This window comes from Schistocerca americana, chromosome 3 (assembly GCF_021461395.2).
Source record: "Schistocerca americana isolate TAMUIC-IGC-003095 chromosome 3, iqSchAmer2.1, whole genome shotgun sequence".
Taxonomy (NCBI): Eukaryota; Metazoa; Arthropoda; class Insecta; order Orthoptera; family Acrididae; genus Schistocerca; species Schistocerca americana.
The window spans coordinates 983,337,109-983,354,716 of record NC_060121.1 but is presented as its reverse complement, the minus strand read 5'-3'; the positions used below and the strand labels follow the sequence as shown (position 1 = coordinate 983,354,716).

General features: G+C 43.5%; 1 protein-coding gene across 1 annotated transcript in view; it reads right to left on the bottom strand.

Annotated features, from left to right (window-relative positions):
- LOC124606610 (L-ascorbate oxidase-like) overlaps window positions 1–16,965 on the bottom strand; it is a 134,920-nt gene extending 117,955 nt beyond the window's left edge. Inside the window, exons 1-2 of the mRNA XM_047138595.1 lie at window positions 16,789–16,965; window positions 1,848–2,058 (exon numbers count right to left, since the gene is read on the bottom strand). Coding sequence (XP_046994551.1) covers window positions 1,848–2,058; window positions 16,789–16,965 — 388 coding nt within the window. The remainder of the gene's footprint in view (window positions 1–1,847; window positions 2,059–16,788) is intronic.
- Window positions 16,966–17,608: the final 643 nt, after the last annotated feature.

The following is a 17,608-nucleotide window of genomic DNA, read 5'->3' as shown; positions in this document are numbered from 1 at the left end:
AACTCAAAAAATCAATGTCCCTGTACTAGTGTAAAAGACATTACACTTGCGTAAATGAATATATGATCAATTCCAAACATAGGACATCATCGTCAAATGTTACGATATATCATAGCATCTTTCATACTGATATGTTTGTAAGCTCTTTGCATGTATCAAAACATGAGGCGCGTGATAGAAATCGTCTCAGTAACAAACCTAAAGTGTTCAGTGAGAAAAATTTACGTGTGGAACAATAAGAATGCAGTGGGAATGTATTCACATCTGTTGGACGAATGCTATGAAAACAAACACTCCAAACCGACATTTCACGTAAGTCACATTCAACGAAAATCTGTAACGCAACCATTTACATTAGATTAGATTAATAGTTGTTCCATAGATCATGAATACGACACTTCGTTATCATGTGGAACGTGTCAGGTTAATAAAGGATGTCTGTACAAGATATTACATTGCACAAAATATTGCATGACACTAATGTTTTAATTTTTTCCCCTTAGTTTATATTTAAAATTCAGCCAATGAGTAGAAGGAGTTGTCACCTAGAAATTCTTTTAATTTATTTTCAAATGTTAGTTGGCTATCTGTCAGGCTTTTGATGCTGTTTGGTAGGTGACGAAAGACTTTTGTGGCAGCATAATTTACCCCTTTCTGTGCCAAAGTCATAATTTAACCCTACATAGTGAAGATCATCCTTTCTCCTGGTGTTATGGATTTGCACGCTGCTATTACTTTTGAATTGGGTTGGATTATTAACAACAAATTTCATACGTGAATATATATACTGTGAGGTTACTGTGAGGATCCCTAGATCTCTAAATAGATGTCTGCAGGATGACCTTGGGTGGGCTCCAGCAATTATTCTGATTACACGTTTTTGAGCAATGAATACTTTTCTACTCAACGATGAATTACCCCAGAATATGATGCCATACGAAAGCAGTGAATGAAAGTAGGCATAGTAAGCTAATTTACTGAGATTCTTATCACCAAAATTTGCAATAACCCTAATACTAATAGCATACGTAGCTGAACTCAGACGTTTCAGCAGACCATCAATGTGTTGCTTCCAGTTGAACCTCTCATCAATGGACACACCTAAAATTTTTGAAAGTTCTACCTTAGCTACAGGCTTCTGTTCAAAGTCTATATTTATTACTGGAGTTGTGCCATTTACTGTACGGAACTGTATATACTGTGTTTTATCAAAATTTAAAGAGAGCCCGTTTGCTGAGTACCACTTAATAATTTTGTGAAAAACATCATTTACAATTACATCACTTAGTTCTTGGTTTTTGGATGTTATTACTATACTTGTATCATCAGCAAAAAGAACTAACTTTGCATCTTCATCAATGTGGAATGGTAAGTCATTAATGTATATCAAGAACAGTAAAGGACCTAAGACCGAACCCTGTGGGACCCCGTAATTGATAGCCCCTCCCCCCCCCCCCCCCCCCCCCGCCAGTTTGAGGAATCAGCTGTTGTTTTAACGGTACATGAACCACTTATTTCAACTAATCTGCGTGTGGCATCTTTATAATTATGTATTATTTATATTTTAGGACAATTAATCTGTAAAAAAACACACCACATGTGACAAGGAGAGTGTGTAAACCGTCTGAGGATTAATCACAACGATTCTAAACCGGTAACGGTACCCTTTGAATAAAGGAACTGAAAGTAAATTTGTGGCCGGTTGCTGTCCCAACACCATCAACATTTGAAATAGAACTTTTTATCCCGTGCTGACAAGTGTTTGCGCGACCACCCCGCACAGTGTGCTGAGTGTGTGCAGGAAGGCAAGCAGGCGGGCAGGCAGGCAGGCAGGCAGCGGTACGCACCGTCGTGCGAGTGCCAGAAGTGGGTGCCGGGCGTGTCGGCGACGAAGTCGTAGCGGAAGGAGGTGGCGGCCGGGATGGCGCACTGCGTCACGCCGGGGGCGCCGTCCATGTGTGGGGAGAGGCGCTGCAGCGCGCCGTGCCAGTGGAGGGCCGTGCTGTGGCCCGCCAGCCGGTTCTCCACGTCCACCACCACGCGGTCCCCCTCGCACACCTGACCACCCACACATTACATTAGATTAATACTAGTTCCATCGATCATGAATACGACATTTCGTAATGATGTGCAACGAGTCAAATTTTCCAATACATAACATAATTAAGTTAATTTAACAACCTAATTAAGTTAATATAGAACCTTTAATTTTTAATTTTTTTTAACCTTTTTGTTTGGTTTTATCCTTTTTTTCTTAATTTATATCTAAAAATTCCACTATGGAGTAGATGGAGTTGTCATTCAGAAATTCTTTTAATTTCTTCTCAAAATACTTGTTGGTTATCTGTCACACTTTTGATACTAAGTGTCGGAAGTTCCATGCGGCTCTTAGCCGATGATGCTGTAGTATACAGAGAAGTTGCAGCATTAGAAAATTGCAGCGAAATGCAGGAAGATCTGCAGCGGATAGGCACTTGGTGCAGGGAGTGGCAACTGACCCTTAACATAGATAAATGTAATGTATTGCGAATACATAGAAAGAAGGATCCTTTATTGTACGATTATATGATAGCGGAACAAACACTGGTAGCAGTTACTACTGTAAAATATCTGGGAGTATGCGTAGGGAACGATTTGAAGTGGAATGATCATATAAAAAAATGGTTCAAATGGCTCTGAGCACTATGGGACTCAACTGCTGAGGTCATTAGTCCCCTAGAACTTAGAACTAGTTAAACCTAACTAACCTAAGGACATCACAAACATCCATGCCCGAGGCAGGATTCGAACCTGCGACCGTAGCGGTCTCGCGGTTCCAGACTGCAGCGCCTTTAACCGCACGGCCACTTCGGCCGGCTGATCATATAAAATTAATTGTTGGTAAGGCGGGTGCCAGGTTGAGATTCATTGAGAGAGTCCTTAGAAAATGTAGTCCATCAACAAGGGAGGTGGCTTACAAAACACTCGTTCGACCTATACTTGAGTATTGCTCATCAGTGTGGGATCCATACCAGATCGGGTTGACAGAGGAGACAGAGAAGATCCAAAGAAGAGCGGCGCGTTTCGTCACAGGGTTATTTGGTAACCGTGATAGCGTTACGGAGATGTTTAGCAAACTCAAGTGGCAGACTCTGCAAGAGAGGCGCTCTGCATCGCGATGTAGCTTGCTCGCCAGGTTTCGAGAGGGTGCGTTTCTCGATGAGGTATCGAATATATTGCTTCCCCCTACTTATACCTCCCGAGGAGATCACGAATGTAAAATTAGAGAGATTCGAGCGCGTACGAAGGCTTGCAGACAGTCGTTCTTCCCGCGAACCATACGCGACTCGAACAGAAAAGGGAGGTAATGACAGTGGCACGTAAAGTGCCCTCCGCCACACACCGTTGGGTGGCTTGCGGAGAATAAATGTAGATGTAGTTGTAGATGTAGACTATTTGGTAAGTGACAAAAGACTTTAGTGGCAGTATAATTCACCCCTTTCTTTGCCAAAGTTAGATTTAATCTTGAATAGTGAAGATCATCCTTTCTCCTAGTACTGTAGTTATGCACACTGCTATTACTTTTGAATTGGGTTTGGTTGATAATAACAGATTATATGATGCCATATGCAAGCAATGAGTGAAAATAGGCGTAGTAAGCTAATTTACTAAGATGTTTATCACCAAAATTTGCAATGACCCTTATTGCATAAGTAGCTGAACTCAAACGTTTCAGCAGGTCATCAATGTGTTTCTTCCAATTTAATCTCTCATCAATGGACACACCTAAAATTTTTGAATATTCTACCTTTGCTATATGCTTCTGATTAAGGTCTATATTTATTAATGGCGTCATGCCATTTACTCTAGGAAACTGAATGTTCTGTGTCTTATCAAAAGGGTCACGGAACAGCCGCTCTTTATGTGGCGTTCAGCGTACCGAACTTCAAAACATATACAGGTTGAGTCACCTAACATTACCGCTGGATATATTTCGTAAACCACATCAAATACTGACGAATCGATTCCACAGACCGAACGTGAGGAGAGGGGCTAGTGTAATTGGTTAATACAAACCATAAAAAAATGCACGGAAGTATGTTCTTTAACACAAACCTACGTTTTTTTAAATCGAACCCCGTTAGTTTTGTTAGCACATCTGAACATATAAACAAATACGTAATCATTGCCGTTTGTTGCATTGTAAAATGTTAATTACATCCGGAGATATTGTAACCTAAATTTGATGCTTGAGTATCACTCCTCCGCTGTTCGATCGTGTGTATCGGAGAGCACCGAATTACGTAGGGATCCAAAGGGAACGGTGATGGACCTTAGTTACAGAAGAGACTGGAACAGCACATTGCGTCCACATGCTAACACCTTTTTATTGGTCTTTTTCACTGACGCACATGTACATTACCATGAGGCGTGAGGTACACGTTCGACGGGCGTTTCATAGGACGTGGAGGACGCATAAATTGGCCAGCCCATTCTCCTGATCTCACACCTCTGGACTTCTTTCTGTGGGGTACGTTAAAGCAGAATGTGTACCGTGATGTGCCTACAACCCCAGAGGATATGAAACAACGTATTGTGGCAGCCTGCGGCGACATTACACCAGATGTACTGCGGCGTGTACGGCATTCATTACGCCAGAGATTGCAATTGTGTGCAGCAAATGATGGCCACCACATTGAACATCTATTGGCCTGACATGGTGGGACACACTCTATTCCACTCCGTAATTGAAAACGGAAACCACGTGTGTACGTGTACCTCACCCCTCATGGTAATGTACATGTGCGTCAGTGAAAAAGACCAATAAAAAGGTGTTAGCATGTGGGACTGATGACCTCAGAAGTTAAGTCCCATAGTGCTCAGAGCCATTTGAACCATTTTTTGTTAGCATGTGGACGTAATGTGCTGTTCCAGTCTCTTCTGTAACTAAGGTCCATCACCGTTTCCTTTGGATCCCTACGTAATTCGGTGCTCTCCGATACACACGATCGAACAGCGGGGGAGTGGTACTCACGCGTCAACTTTAGGTTACAATATCTCCGGATGTAATTAACATTTTACAATGCAACAAACGGCACTGATTACGTATTTGTTTATATGTTCAGATGTGCTAACAAAACTAACGGGGTTCGATTTAAAAAAACGTAGGTTTGTGTTAAAAAACATACTTCCGTGCATTTTTTTATGGTTTGTATTAACCAGTTACACTAGCCCCTCTCCTCACGTTCGGTCTATGGAATCGGTTCGTCAGTATTTGATGTGGTTTACGAAATACACTCCTGGAAATTGAAATAAGAACACCGTGAATTCATTGTCCCAGGAAGGGGAAACTTTATTGACACATTCCTGGAGTCAGATACATCACATGATCACACTGACAGAACCACAGGCACATAGACACAGGCAACAGAGCATGCACAATGTCGGCACTAGTACAGTGTATACCCACCTTTCGCAGCAATGCAGGCTGCTATTCTCCCATGGAGACGATCGTAGAGATGCTGGATGTAGTCCTGTGGAACGGCTTGCCATGCCATTTCCACCTGGCGCCTCAGTTGGACCAGTGTTCGTGCTAGACGTGCAGACCGCGTGAGACGACGCTTCATCCAGTCCCAAACATGCTCAATGGGGGACAGATCCGGAGATCTTGCTGGCCAGTGTAGTTGACTTACACCTTCTAGAGCACGTTGGGTGGCACGGGATACATGCGGACGTGCATTGTCCTGTTGGAACAGCAAGTTCCCTTGCCGGTCTAGGAATGGTAGAACGATGGGTTCGATGACGGTTTGGATGTACCGTGCACTATTCAGTGTCCCCTCGACGATCACCAGTGGTGTATGGCCAGTGTAGGAGATCGCTCCCCACACCATGATGCCGGGTGTTGGCCCTGTGTGCCTCGGTCGTATGCAGTCCTGATTGTGGCGCTCACCTGCACGGCGCCAAACACGCATACGACCATCACTGGCACCAAGGCAGAAGCGACTCTCATCGCTGAAGACGACACGTCTCCATTCGTCCCTCCATTCACGCCTGTCGCGACACCACTGGAGGCGGGCTGCACGATGTTGGGGCGTGAGCGGAAGACGGCCTAACGGTGTGCGGGACCGTAGCCCAGCTTCATGGAGACGGTTGCGAATGGTCCTCGCCGATACCCCAGGAGCAACAGTGTCCCTAATTTGCTGGGAAGTGGCGGTGCGGTCCCCTAGGGCACTGCGTAGGATCCTACGGTCTTGGCGTGCATCCGTGCGTCGCTGCGGTCCGGTCCCAGGTCGACGGGCACGTGCACCTTCCGCCGACCACTGGCGACAACATCGATGTACTGTGGAGACCTCACGCCTCACGTGTTGAGCAATTCGGCGGTACGTCCACCCGGCCTCCCGCATGCCCACTATACGCCCTCGCTCAAAGTCCGTCAACTGCACATACGGTTCACGTCCACGCTGTCGCGGCATGCTACCAGTGTTAAAGACTGCGATGGAGCTCCGTATGCCACGGCAAACTGGCTGACACTGACGGCGGCGGTGCACAAATGCTGCGCAGCTAGCGCCATTCGACGGCCAACACCGCGGTTCCTGGTGCGTCCGCTGTGCCGTGCGTGTGATCATTGCTTGTACAGCCCTCTCGCAGTGTCCGGAGCAAGTATGGTGGGTCTGACACACCGGTGTCAATGTGTTCTTTTTTCCATTTCCAGGAGTGTATATCCAGCGGTAATGTTAGGTGACTCACCCTGTATACAGTGGCAGCAGAGAACGCAGGTGGTGACACATGTGAACATCAGAGAACTATTAGATGAAGTCAGTGTTGTTAACTGCCAAAGACAAACACTAATTACCCACAGAAGAGCAGTACTATAGTTAGAAGCCGACTTGGGGAAACATCTGTTCGCGTTCAGGAGACACGTAGGTACATCAGTAGGTAGGCTATGGGGATACTGGTACACTTTGTTTATGTTGTAAGTTCTGGCTTACTTTATTTACGAGGGTCACACCAAAAGAAATGCACACCATTTTTTTTAAATCCCATCTTTTATTCTACATATTTGAAAGTTTTACAGTGTGTAGATACATCCTTTAGGAACAATATTTTGATTTGGCTACAAAGTCTTTCGCGACCTATTTCTTGAATAAAAATCTCTCCGTGTACATGCCGCGTCAATTCAGGATAAAACTCCAAGCTTTCGACCACTACCTCCATGGTCGTCGTCAGGGCTAAGACTGACTGTCGTGAACCAGCGAGGCTCCCACTTTGCGAATGCGGCAAGAATTACGTGGGCCAGTCTGTAAGAACCGTTGCCGACCGCTGCATCGAGCACCAGCGCCACCTGAAATACAGGTATTTGGAAAAATCAACGGTGGCTGAACATAGCCTGCTTAACAAGCATACGATTTTATTTGAAGAAACCAGAGTAATAGCCTACGCATCGAATTACTGGGACTCTGTGATCCTGGAAGTAGTCGAAATTAGACTTAGCGATAATAACTTTAACAGAGACAACGGCTATGCTCTTGGCAACACTTGGATGAGTGCACTGGACAAAGAAAAATCCCAGAGAAAAACTTCCCGAACTTTACCTCCTGATTCAAGGGATGGCGCTGCAAGCAACGCGTGATAGAAACTACATCTATGGAAGTAGAGGGCACCACTTCACTACGCGCCATATCGCTGTTGCTATGACGTATTCCAGCCAGTCAGAAGCCGTCCTTTGCATATAAACGTGGGAGCCTCGCTGGTTCACGACAGTCAGTCTTAGCCCTGACGACGACCCTGGAGGTAGTGGTCGAAAGCTTGGAGTTTTATTCTGAATTGACGCGGCATGCACACCGAGAGATTTTTATTCAATATTTTGATTTCTCCACATAATTTCCATCCCTCGCAACTGCCTTACGCCATCCTGGAACCAGCGCCTGTATACCCGCACGGTAAAATTCTGGACCAACCTGTTGGAGCCACTGTTTGGCAGCGTGCACAAGAGAGTCATCATCTTCAAACCTTGTTCCACGAAGAGAGTCTTTCAGTTTCCCAAAGAGATGATAGTCACATAGAGCCATATCAGGACTGTAAGGCGTGTGTTTCAGTGTTGTCCGTCCGAGTTTTGTGGTTTTTTGACTGACTTGTGGCCTTGCATTGTCGCGCAACAGCAAAACGTCCTGCTTTTGCCGATGTGGTCGAACACGACTCAGTCGAGCTTGAAGTTTCTTCAGTGTCGTCACACATGCATCACAATTTATGTTGGTTCCACTTGGCAGGATGTCCACAAGCAAGAATCCTTCGGAATCGAAAAACACCGTAGCCATAACTTTTCCAGCAGAAGGTGTGGTTTTGATTTTTTTTTTCTTGGGTAGGGTACTTGAATTACGTAACCATTACGGCACCTCACCTCAACCTCTCGATACCAGCAATATTCTGCTGTGCTTCTGTGGGGTAGTTAACGTATTTCTGAGACAACGTTCAGATTTGATTTCATTAATGTAGAGGTACTTTGACACACCGATATGTTTATATTGCAATGATATTATTCTTATGTGTATTCTTTCTTTTGTCACTATGATCTTTGTCGTACTTGTAACTCTGATTTTTGGGGGCGGAAGCGGTTATTAGAAAGTCAAGTCTTGGTCGTCATGTTGAAAAGACGCAAATTGTAGTCAGTTTATGAAATGTGAACTTTAACAGTGAGGAAGATGTTTTCAAGAATGTTTTGTATTCTGAAGTGATGTTTTAGAATAACTTGCGTGATATTGCAACAAAAGCAATAAAAAAGAAGTGTAACTTAAATTCGGAGTGCTGATTACTTTTTTACATCACCATTGTCCTAACTTTCAAAGGTTTAATCTTCAAGAATGGTTTGTGAAATACATCTATAAGACTTTTGAATATCGCAGAATAAGACCTAGGCTTCTTTGCATCCGAGCTTGGAATCATCACTACCTAGATTTTCGACGATTGAGCCATGACTTTAGAACTAGACCTACGTGGGAAACGCGAAAAGATCAGTGCCTAGTTTATCCATTATTTCATGAAGTGACTTTATTAACTGTGCTCTAATGACACCTGCCACATAATATAACGTTGTTGTTGTCCGAAAATGGAGTATTTAGTAGCGTGAGCAACACTGCAATCATAATTAATTTTGACCTTTGTTGTGGTAGGGTGGTTAGAATTTGCATGATGCCACTCCATTGGTTGCCTCTTCGTCTCTGGTGAAAAATGATGGAGCCATGTTTCATGACCCGTCACAATTATTCCAAGAAATTCATCTCCACCATTCTCGTAGTGTTCCAAAAGTTTGCTGCATACCGTTTTTCTTGTTTCTTTGTGAGCCACTGTCAACATCCTGGGAACCCACCTGGCACAAAACTTTTTTAACGCCAACACTTTCAGTATTCTGCAGACACTTCCTTCCCCTATCCCAACGTAACGTAACAATTCGTTCACTGTGATGCGTCTGTCAGCAGTCACCGATTCGTTGACTCTCTGCACATTGTCTGGAGTGTGTGCAGTACGAGGCCTGCCGCTGCGCGGACAATCCTCAATATTGCCGTGCCCGCTTTCATCACGTAACCTGCTTGCCCACCGACTAACTGTACTGCGATCGACAGCAGCATCTCCATACACCTTTTTCAACCTCTTGTGGATATTTCCCACTGTCTCGTTTCACAGCACAGGAATTCTATGACAGCACGTTGCTTCTGACGAACGTCAAGTGTAGCAGCCATCTTGAAGACATGCTGTGACGGCGCCACTCACGGGAACAGGTTGAACTAAGTTTGAAAACAAGCGGGAAGGATGTATCTACACACTGTAAAACTTTCACACATGCAGAATTAAAACTGTATTTTCTTTTGGAGTGACCCTAGTACATCAGACGATCCAGGTCACTGACCTCTCCATGAGCTACACCCACTTATCTAGGACATCATGAAGTCCTTCTCCTCCCACACCCTCCCTTCCCCTCCACTCCTCCACGTCCCCTCTCCCATCCTCTCCCCCTCTCTCCTCTCGGTCGCTCCCCTCCCACTCCTCGCCCCACCAACAAAATAAAACAACCAATGAAAAATCGAAGATGGTAGAAACAGTTCAGTTGTGCTAGCGTGACGATGAAAAAACCATGCTCCCTTCTTCCATCCCCCCTCTCCTCCCCAACCAACTACAGCGGCGTGTCATAATGATGCATAAAAATGACATGTTCATGAAAAATGGCAAAGATATTTACCTCGAACATACACACACACACACACACGACACAACCAGCACCGTGTACCACCCCTCTCTCCTCTGCTCCAATGAGAGCCTAGTACTTTGACCATCATTAAAACGGAAGACCCGGTTACGATGGAACCGCATCAGGTCGGTGCTCAAAAGTATCTGAACGATCTGTGTTATTTATCAAAAAATACATCAAACACCCGCTCTGCTGTCATTCAATCACAGCCTAGTGTTCTACTCACCATTAAAATGGAAGAGCCAACTACTGTGGTGCATTATCCGTAGAGTGCTTAGAATTATTCATATGATCTGAATTATTTATCGAAAAATACGTCACACACGTCTCTCTCCTCTCCTTCAATCAGAGCTTAGTATTTTATTTACCATTAAAATGGAAAAGCCAGTTACAATGCGGCCTATCAGGCTGTGCTCAAAAATACCCGAACTACCTGAATTATTTATCAATAAAGATGTCACATACTTAGAGAATTATCTGTACTGCGTGAAATAATGACAACTTGTCAAAATTTCACTGAAAGCTACACAAGGTTCCTCTCCTAACAGTCCTCAGAAGCAGTTTCTCTAGTTTTTCGCCAGATGTCTGAAATTTCATTTTTACAATGTGTAGCTGGAGTCAGGCCAAATGAATACTACTCATCGCGTATCTCATGAGACGTCCAGTGTCATCGGTAAGCTTCATTTGTTTCCCATTACGCTTTCCATTGACACAGCGCGCCGCACGACATTTGATGAACTGTACTTATTCGTTTGGGCAGACTCGAGTTACAAATTGCAAAAACGAAATTTCAAATGGTTCAAATGCCTCTAACCACTATGGGACTTAACATCCGAGGTCATCGGGTCATCAGTCCCCTAGACTTAGAACTACTTACACCTAACTAACCTAAGGACATCACACACATCCATGCCCGAGGCAGGATTCGAACCTGCGACGGTAGCAGCCGCGTTGTTCCAGACTGAAGCGCCTAAAACCGCTCGGCCACAGCGGCCGGCACGAAATTTCAGACATCCGCCAAAACACCAGATAAAATGCGTCTGACTGCTCTTAGGAGAGACACCCTATATATCTTCCGCTGTGGGATATTACTACGAGTAAATAACATACTCCCCGTAACTAGTTAAAAGCCAATGTTTGCTTGTACAGTGTAATATGACAATGATTGTAAGACACATTCTCGATAAGCAGTTAAGAGCCAATGTTTGCTTATGCAGAGTAATTAACGAATTACTAACATTCTGTTGACAAATATGACTTTTAGTTTAAATGCTATTCCACAAAACCTCAAACACGTGAAATAAAGTCAACTGCTGCTTTAAGTCACCTGTTGCCATCAGCAATAGATGGCGATGTACAGTGTTCTATCTCAGTACCACACTTGGCTTAAGAAGCCACACATTAATTATTTTCCTCTGCTACGATCTTTGCCAAGTGTTCTTTACAAGTCGGAAATATCTACAAAAATGTGTCAGGAATGCAAAAAAGTGTATTGATTATGTCGAGTATCGCAATGCAATTCTTCACATACACACATATTCGTCAAATTAGCAGCTAAAACATGGTTGTCAACTCTAAAGTAAGTACTCCCCCAGTGCCGTTTTCATACTTAAATAGTTCTAAATAACAAGACAAAATAACGGTTGACGTTTGGAGGTAGACATAAGGAATCGACTCGTGAAACTAGCCTGACTAGACTTTTAACTGCAAGAATTATGTGATAGCTAAAATTTACGATGAGCAGGTAAGCACACAAAGAAACAGATACCCTGTTTCATTGTAAGAATGTAATTAATTAGGCCTGCCCTTGATGTACGCCACAATAAACCTTCAAATTAAATATTTCTACATCTAAATTATTATACATTATAAAAATATAATCGTCAGTACTGATTAATAGTTATTGTTTTTATTCCAAATGATCCAGAAACCTGCAGTGTAACTAACGCATTAGTACTATGCAGTTATCAAAGATGACTTTTAGTTTAAATGCTATTCCACAAAACTTCATAAACGCGAAATAAAGTCAACCCTTGCTTTAAGCTTGTAATCAGTTACACGTTGTGTACAGTAACAACTTTCGATTAAGTTTGAAACATTTACGAATCAGAACTACGGTGACAAGGCTTTCTAAACCTCTAAAAGTTTATAGACCGTATTTCTTTTATTCAACTATTAAATAATACCATCGTCTAATAAAAAAACACAATATGAAAGCACGCACACATACATACACAGATTGAATTTTTATAGTAAACATGCAAGTATAATTACAGATCTCTGTGAAAATTCAAGCAAAGTAAAATTGCATTATTTTTCGAAATGTGTAAGATTTATCACACTTTGCAAGCATAATAAGACTTCAAATTAAATATTTCCACAACTAAATTGTCTGGATTATTAATTAAGATACATGCAGCTTGCTTAGTGCCACTGCTTAAATAATAACTTCTGTAACTTGTAACCATGATTCTCAAGCCATTTCCTATAACCCATAGCTCTGTGGCCAATGATGATTCGTAAATGGGTCAATGATGGTCAGTGGTCAATGACGATGACCAGTGGTCAATGATGGTCACTATACTCGTCAGTGACAGTCAGTGGTCAGCGATGATGATCATTGGTCAATGATGGTGGTCAGTGGACAATAATGAGGATCAGCAACCACAGATGGTCATTGGTTAATGATGACGATCAGCAGTCAATGGTGGAAGCTGGGGGCAGGGAACAGGGGAAGGGGGAGATGAAAAGAAGACGAAGGCTTAAGCAGTTTCCAGAAATCGAGGTTAAAAGTTACACAAGCCTGTTGAACACCTTATGATAAGGCCAGCCATCAAGCAGTGTTGTTGACACTATCGATCAAAAATTAGCTGCAGCGAACTCACAATGCCTCCACAATATAGATGGAAGAGAGAAATATCGTCTTATGAAAACTATATTACTATTCCGCCCTATTACTGCGTCAGTTCAAAGCTTTGGTATTCGTATCTATGCTGAAAGACAGATGGTTTTTGTGGAAACCTACTTCTGCACTGCCATTCATTTTAATTGTTACTGAACTGAGTTTTCTGCTATCGTTACTAAATTACGGATGTGATGTGACATTGATAAAATGTGCGTGGTGCAAGTGTATACTTCGTTTCCCATGCTTTCATGACGGATAACACATCAAATGCTGTCTGCCTACTAATGACGTCTAAGATTTATAAGCCAATGACTTCACGGGCATGAATGTACAGATAAGTAAACCAGTCCATCACGATTCCTTATTATACCTCAATTATACCTCTCCACCAATCTGTTACCTTGTTTCTCACTGTTTCCGTAAACACAGGATTCCTTGTAACAATACGAATGTTTGTTGAAAGATGAGAAAGTAAAATAACGAGGTTCGAACGCAATACTGTTAGCACCAGTTGCACTAACTTCACTGCTCGACGGTTAGCACTCTGGTGTCGTATTCACGAGACTCACAATTTGACCGCTGATTTCTCGGAAACGCTTGAGAAGCACATCGTACTAAAGAAGTGCTTGTAACAGCTAAGTGTACACTACAATCGTGCTACATACAAGTAAATTCCATTCCCTTCTGAATATAATAACCCTTCCATGTGGCTCAAGAGCCTGGAGCCAGTCCTGCGTGCCCCTGACCTACCGAAGCAATCCCACCGAGGAGAGAAGACCTACACTTTAACGCAACATGTTCACGTCATTGAGAGGTGAAGGCTACCTTTAAAGGCTGACTGGAATATTCCGTGTTCCGACTGGTATTCGAGCCCGCTACCTTCCAGTTTCCAGACACGCCCTTTACCCCTTACGTCTAGACCACCACGCCCGACACCTGTTGGTGTATGCTTCCTTTGTCAGTGTACAGTGACAAAGGACCCAACATACGACGGTGAGTCAAATGAAAACCCTAAATTTGTAATAAAAAATCGAAATTTCGCGTTGTTATCCTTAAGTTGGTAAGCATGCTAGAAACAGCGTGCAGAATTGCGTGTAGGTGGCAGTATAGTGCAGATGCACACATACCGTCGCAGTATCAGTATAAAGATGGCCTCCCCACTTGCGACTTCCACCAGGGAAGAACAGCATTCTGTTATTCGGTTTTTGCGTAGTGAAGGTGTGAAACCTATTGAAATTCATCGACGAATGAAGGTTCAGTACGGTGATGCATGTTTGTCACAGCAGCAAGTGTACGAATGGAGTAGGAAGTTCGCAAATGGTGTGACTACAGTGGAAGATGCTCCTCGTCCAGGTCAGGCACAACGAGTTGTGACTCCACAGAACATTGCAGCAGTTGAAGCCATAGTGAACGAAAAGCACCGAGTGACACTGAATGACATTGCAGTATGTTTACAGATTAGTCATGGTCAGCACACCACATTGTGCATTATGTGCTCCAGTTTCACAAAGTGTCTGCAAGATGGGTGCCACGGCAGCTGACTCCTGAAATTGGAGAACGACGTGTTGATCCTTGTGAAGAACTTCTTCGGCGCTTTGAACGAGAAGGTGATGGCTTCCTTACAAGAATCGTTACTGGGTTCACTTACACCAACCGGAAACGAAGAAAGCGAACAAGGAATGGCGGCATTCCTCATCACCAAAACCAAAGAAGTTTCGAACAGAACCATCAGCAGGGAAGGTTATTCTGACTCTCTTTTGGGACGAAAAAGGCGTCATTTTGGAGCATTACGTGCCTAGAGGGACCACTGTCACCAGTGAATCATACACAGATCTCCTAAACAAATCATCAGCGGCCTGCAATCAAATCAAAGCGACGTGGAATGCTGTCAGCAGGTGTCCTTTTGCAACATGACAATGCAAGGCCCCACACTGCCCGTACAACAGTTGCAACAATCACAGACCTGCATTTTGAGTGTCTTCCTCATCCACCATACTCACCAGACCTTGACCCAAGTGATTTCCATATGTCTGGACCACTCAAAGACGCAATGGGAGGATAGAAGTTCCGTTCTGATGAAGAGATACCGCACGCGGTGCATGAGTGGTAGCGCGGACTACCAAAAGAATTTTTTGTAAAGGAATTTATGCACTTTGTAAGCGCTGGAAGACTTCCATTGAGCGTGGGGGAGATTATGTTGAGAAGTGGTACAGTTTTGTACCACTTCTGCACAATAAATAATGTTGTTGTTGTTGTGGTCTTCAGTCCTGAGACTGGTTTGATGCAGCTCTCCACGCTACTCTATCCTGTGCAAGCTTCTTCATCTCCCAGTACCTACTGCAACCTACATCCTTCTGAATCTGCTTAGTGTATTCATCTCTTGGTCTCCCTCTAAGATTTTTACCCTCCACGCTGCCCTCCAATACTAAATTGGTGGTCCCTTGATGCCTCAGAACATGTCCTACCAACCGATCCCTTCTTCTAGTCAAGTTGTGCCAAAAACTTCTCTTCTCCCCAATCCTATTCAGTACCTCCTCATTAGTTATGTGATCCACCCATCTAATCTTCAGCATTCTTCTGTAGCACCACATTTCGAAAGCTTCTATTCTCTTCTTGTCCAAACTATTTATCGTCCACGTTTCACTTCCATACATGGCTACACTCCATACAAATACTTTCAGAAACGACTTCCTGACATTTAAATCTACACTCGATGTTAACAAATTTCTCTTCTTCAGAAACGCTTTCCTTGCCATTGCCAGTCTGCATTTTATACCTTCTCTACTTCGACCATCATCAGTTATTTTGCTCCCCAAATAGCAAAACTCCTTTACCACTTTAAGTGTCTCATTTTATAATCTAATTCCCTCAGCATCACCCGACTTAACTCGACTACATTCCATTATCCTCGTTTTGCTTTTGTTGATGTTCATCTTATATCCTCCTTTGAAGACACTGTCCATTCCGTTCAACTGCTCTTCCAAGTCCTTTGCTGTCTCTGACAGAATTACAATGTCATCGGCGAACCTCAAAGTTTTTATTTCTTCTCCATGGATTGTAATACCTACACCGAATTTTTCTTTTGTTTCCTTCACTGCTTGCTCAATACACAGATTGAATAACATCGGGGAGAGGCTGCAACCCTGTCTCACTCCCTTCCCAACCACTGCTTCCCTTTCGTGTCCCTCGACTCTTATAACTGCCATCTGGTTTCTGTACAAATTGTAAATAGCCTTTCGCTCCCTGTATTTTACCCCTGCCACCTTTAAAATTTGAAAGAGAGTATTCCAGTGAGCATTGTCAAAAGCTTTCTCTAAGTCTACAAATGCTAGAAACGTAGGTTTATCTTTCCTTAATCTTTCTTCTAAGATAAGTCGTAAGGTCAGTATTGCCTCACGTGTTCCCGTATTTCTACGGAATCCAAACTGATCTTCCCCGAGGTCGGCTTCTACCAGTTTTCCATTCGTCTGTAAAGAATTCGCGTTAGCATTTTGCAGCCGTGACTTATTAAACTGATAGTTCGGTAATTTTCACAATTGTCAACTCCTGCTTTCTTTGGGATTGGAAGGTTTTCATTTGACTCACCCTCGTATATCCAAATTAAACGCACCGAAAACAGTTTACGGTGTTTCAGAGGAGAGAACAGGAGGACGCCCAGACTCACCTGTATGGAAGGTCCTGGCAGGCGTCGGTTGACGGCAATGAAGCCCCGCTCGACGCCATCTGCAGCGACGCACTGCGGTGCGAAGCAAGCCGTCTGGTTGCTGGGGCAGCCGCCGCACGCACTGTGGATACGCACGGGGGTCAGCGTCCCTCGAGGACACGCTTTCAAGGCGTACATTGCTTGCTCAAGTGGTTAATACAGTCCCACGTATTGTGGAAGTTAAAGCCACCTGTTACCAGCTTTGCTGAGTCAGAGTAAAAGTTAGCCTGTTCCTTGAGGCTGAAGTTAGTGTTAGGTTGTTTATACACGGTGTCTCAAACCTTTTGGATCAAACAGTGATTCCACAGCTGATTACATTGAGATAGAGAACAAATGTTCGGAAAGGCATATTGTAAGAGATCCATGATTACGGAATTTGTTGTTAGCGCACTCGAGCAGACGTAATTTCGATGGATTGCTCCATAGAGTAAATATCTCTGGAGTGAGCATTCACATGCGCAGAACAGATTTTGTGTTTTCAACATACATTGCCGGCCTGGTCACGTAATCTCGGGAGGTCGTGTGTTTGTCCGTATAGCGCCCTGTATATTTAGAATGTCACTACATCCCTAGTACAGACGGATTCTTTTCGTACGTGTCGTGGATTATTTATATATGTTGCGCAGACATTTTAACAGTATCCATTTGATACCGGGAATAAACCAGCTACGTAACTTTTAAGGGCAAGTGATATTACATTCAGCTTCTTTGCGATAGGTGTCATAGTTCAGATGCGCTCGATTTTTGGTAGTTTTCGGTATGATACCGCACTTTATAGTAT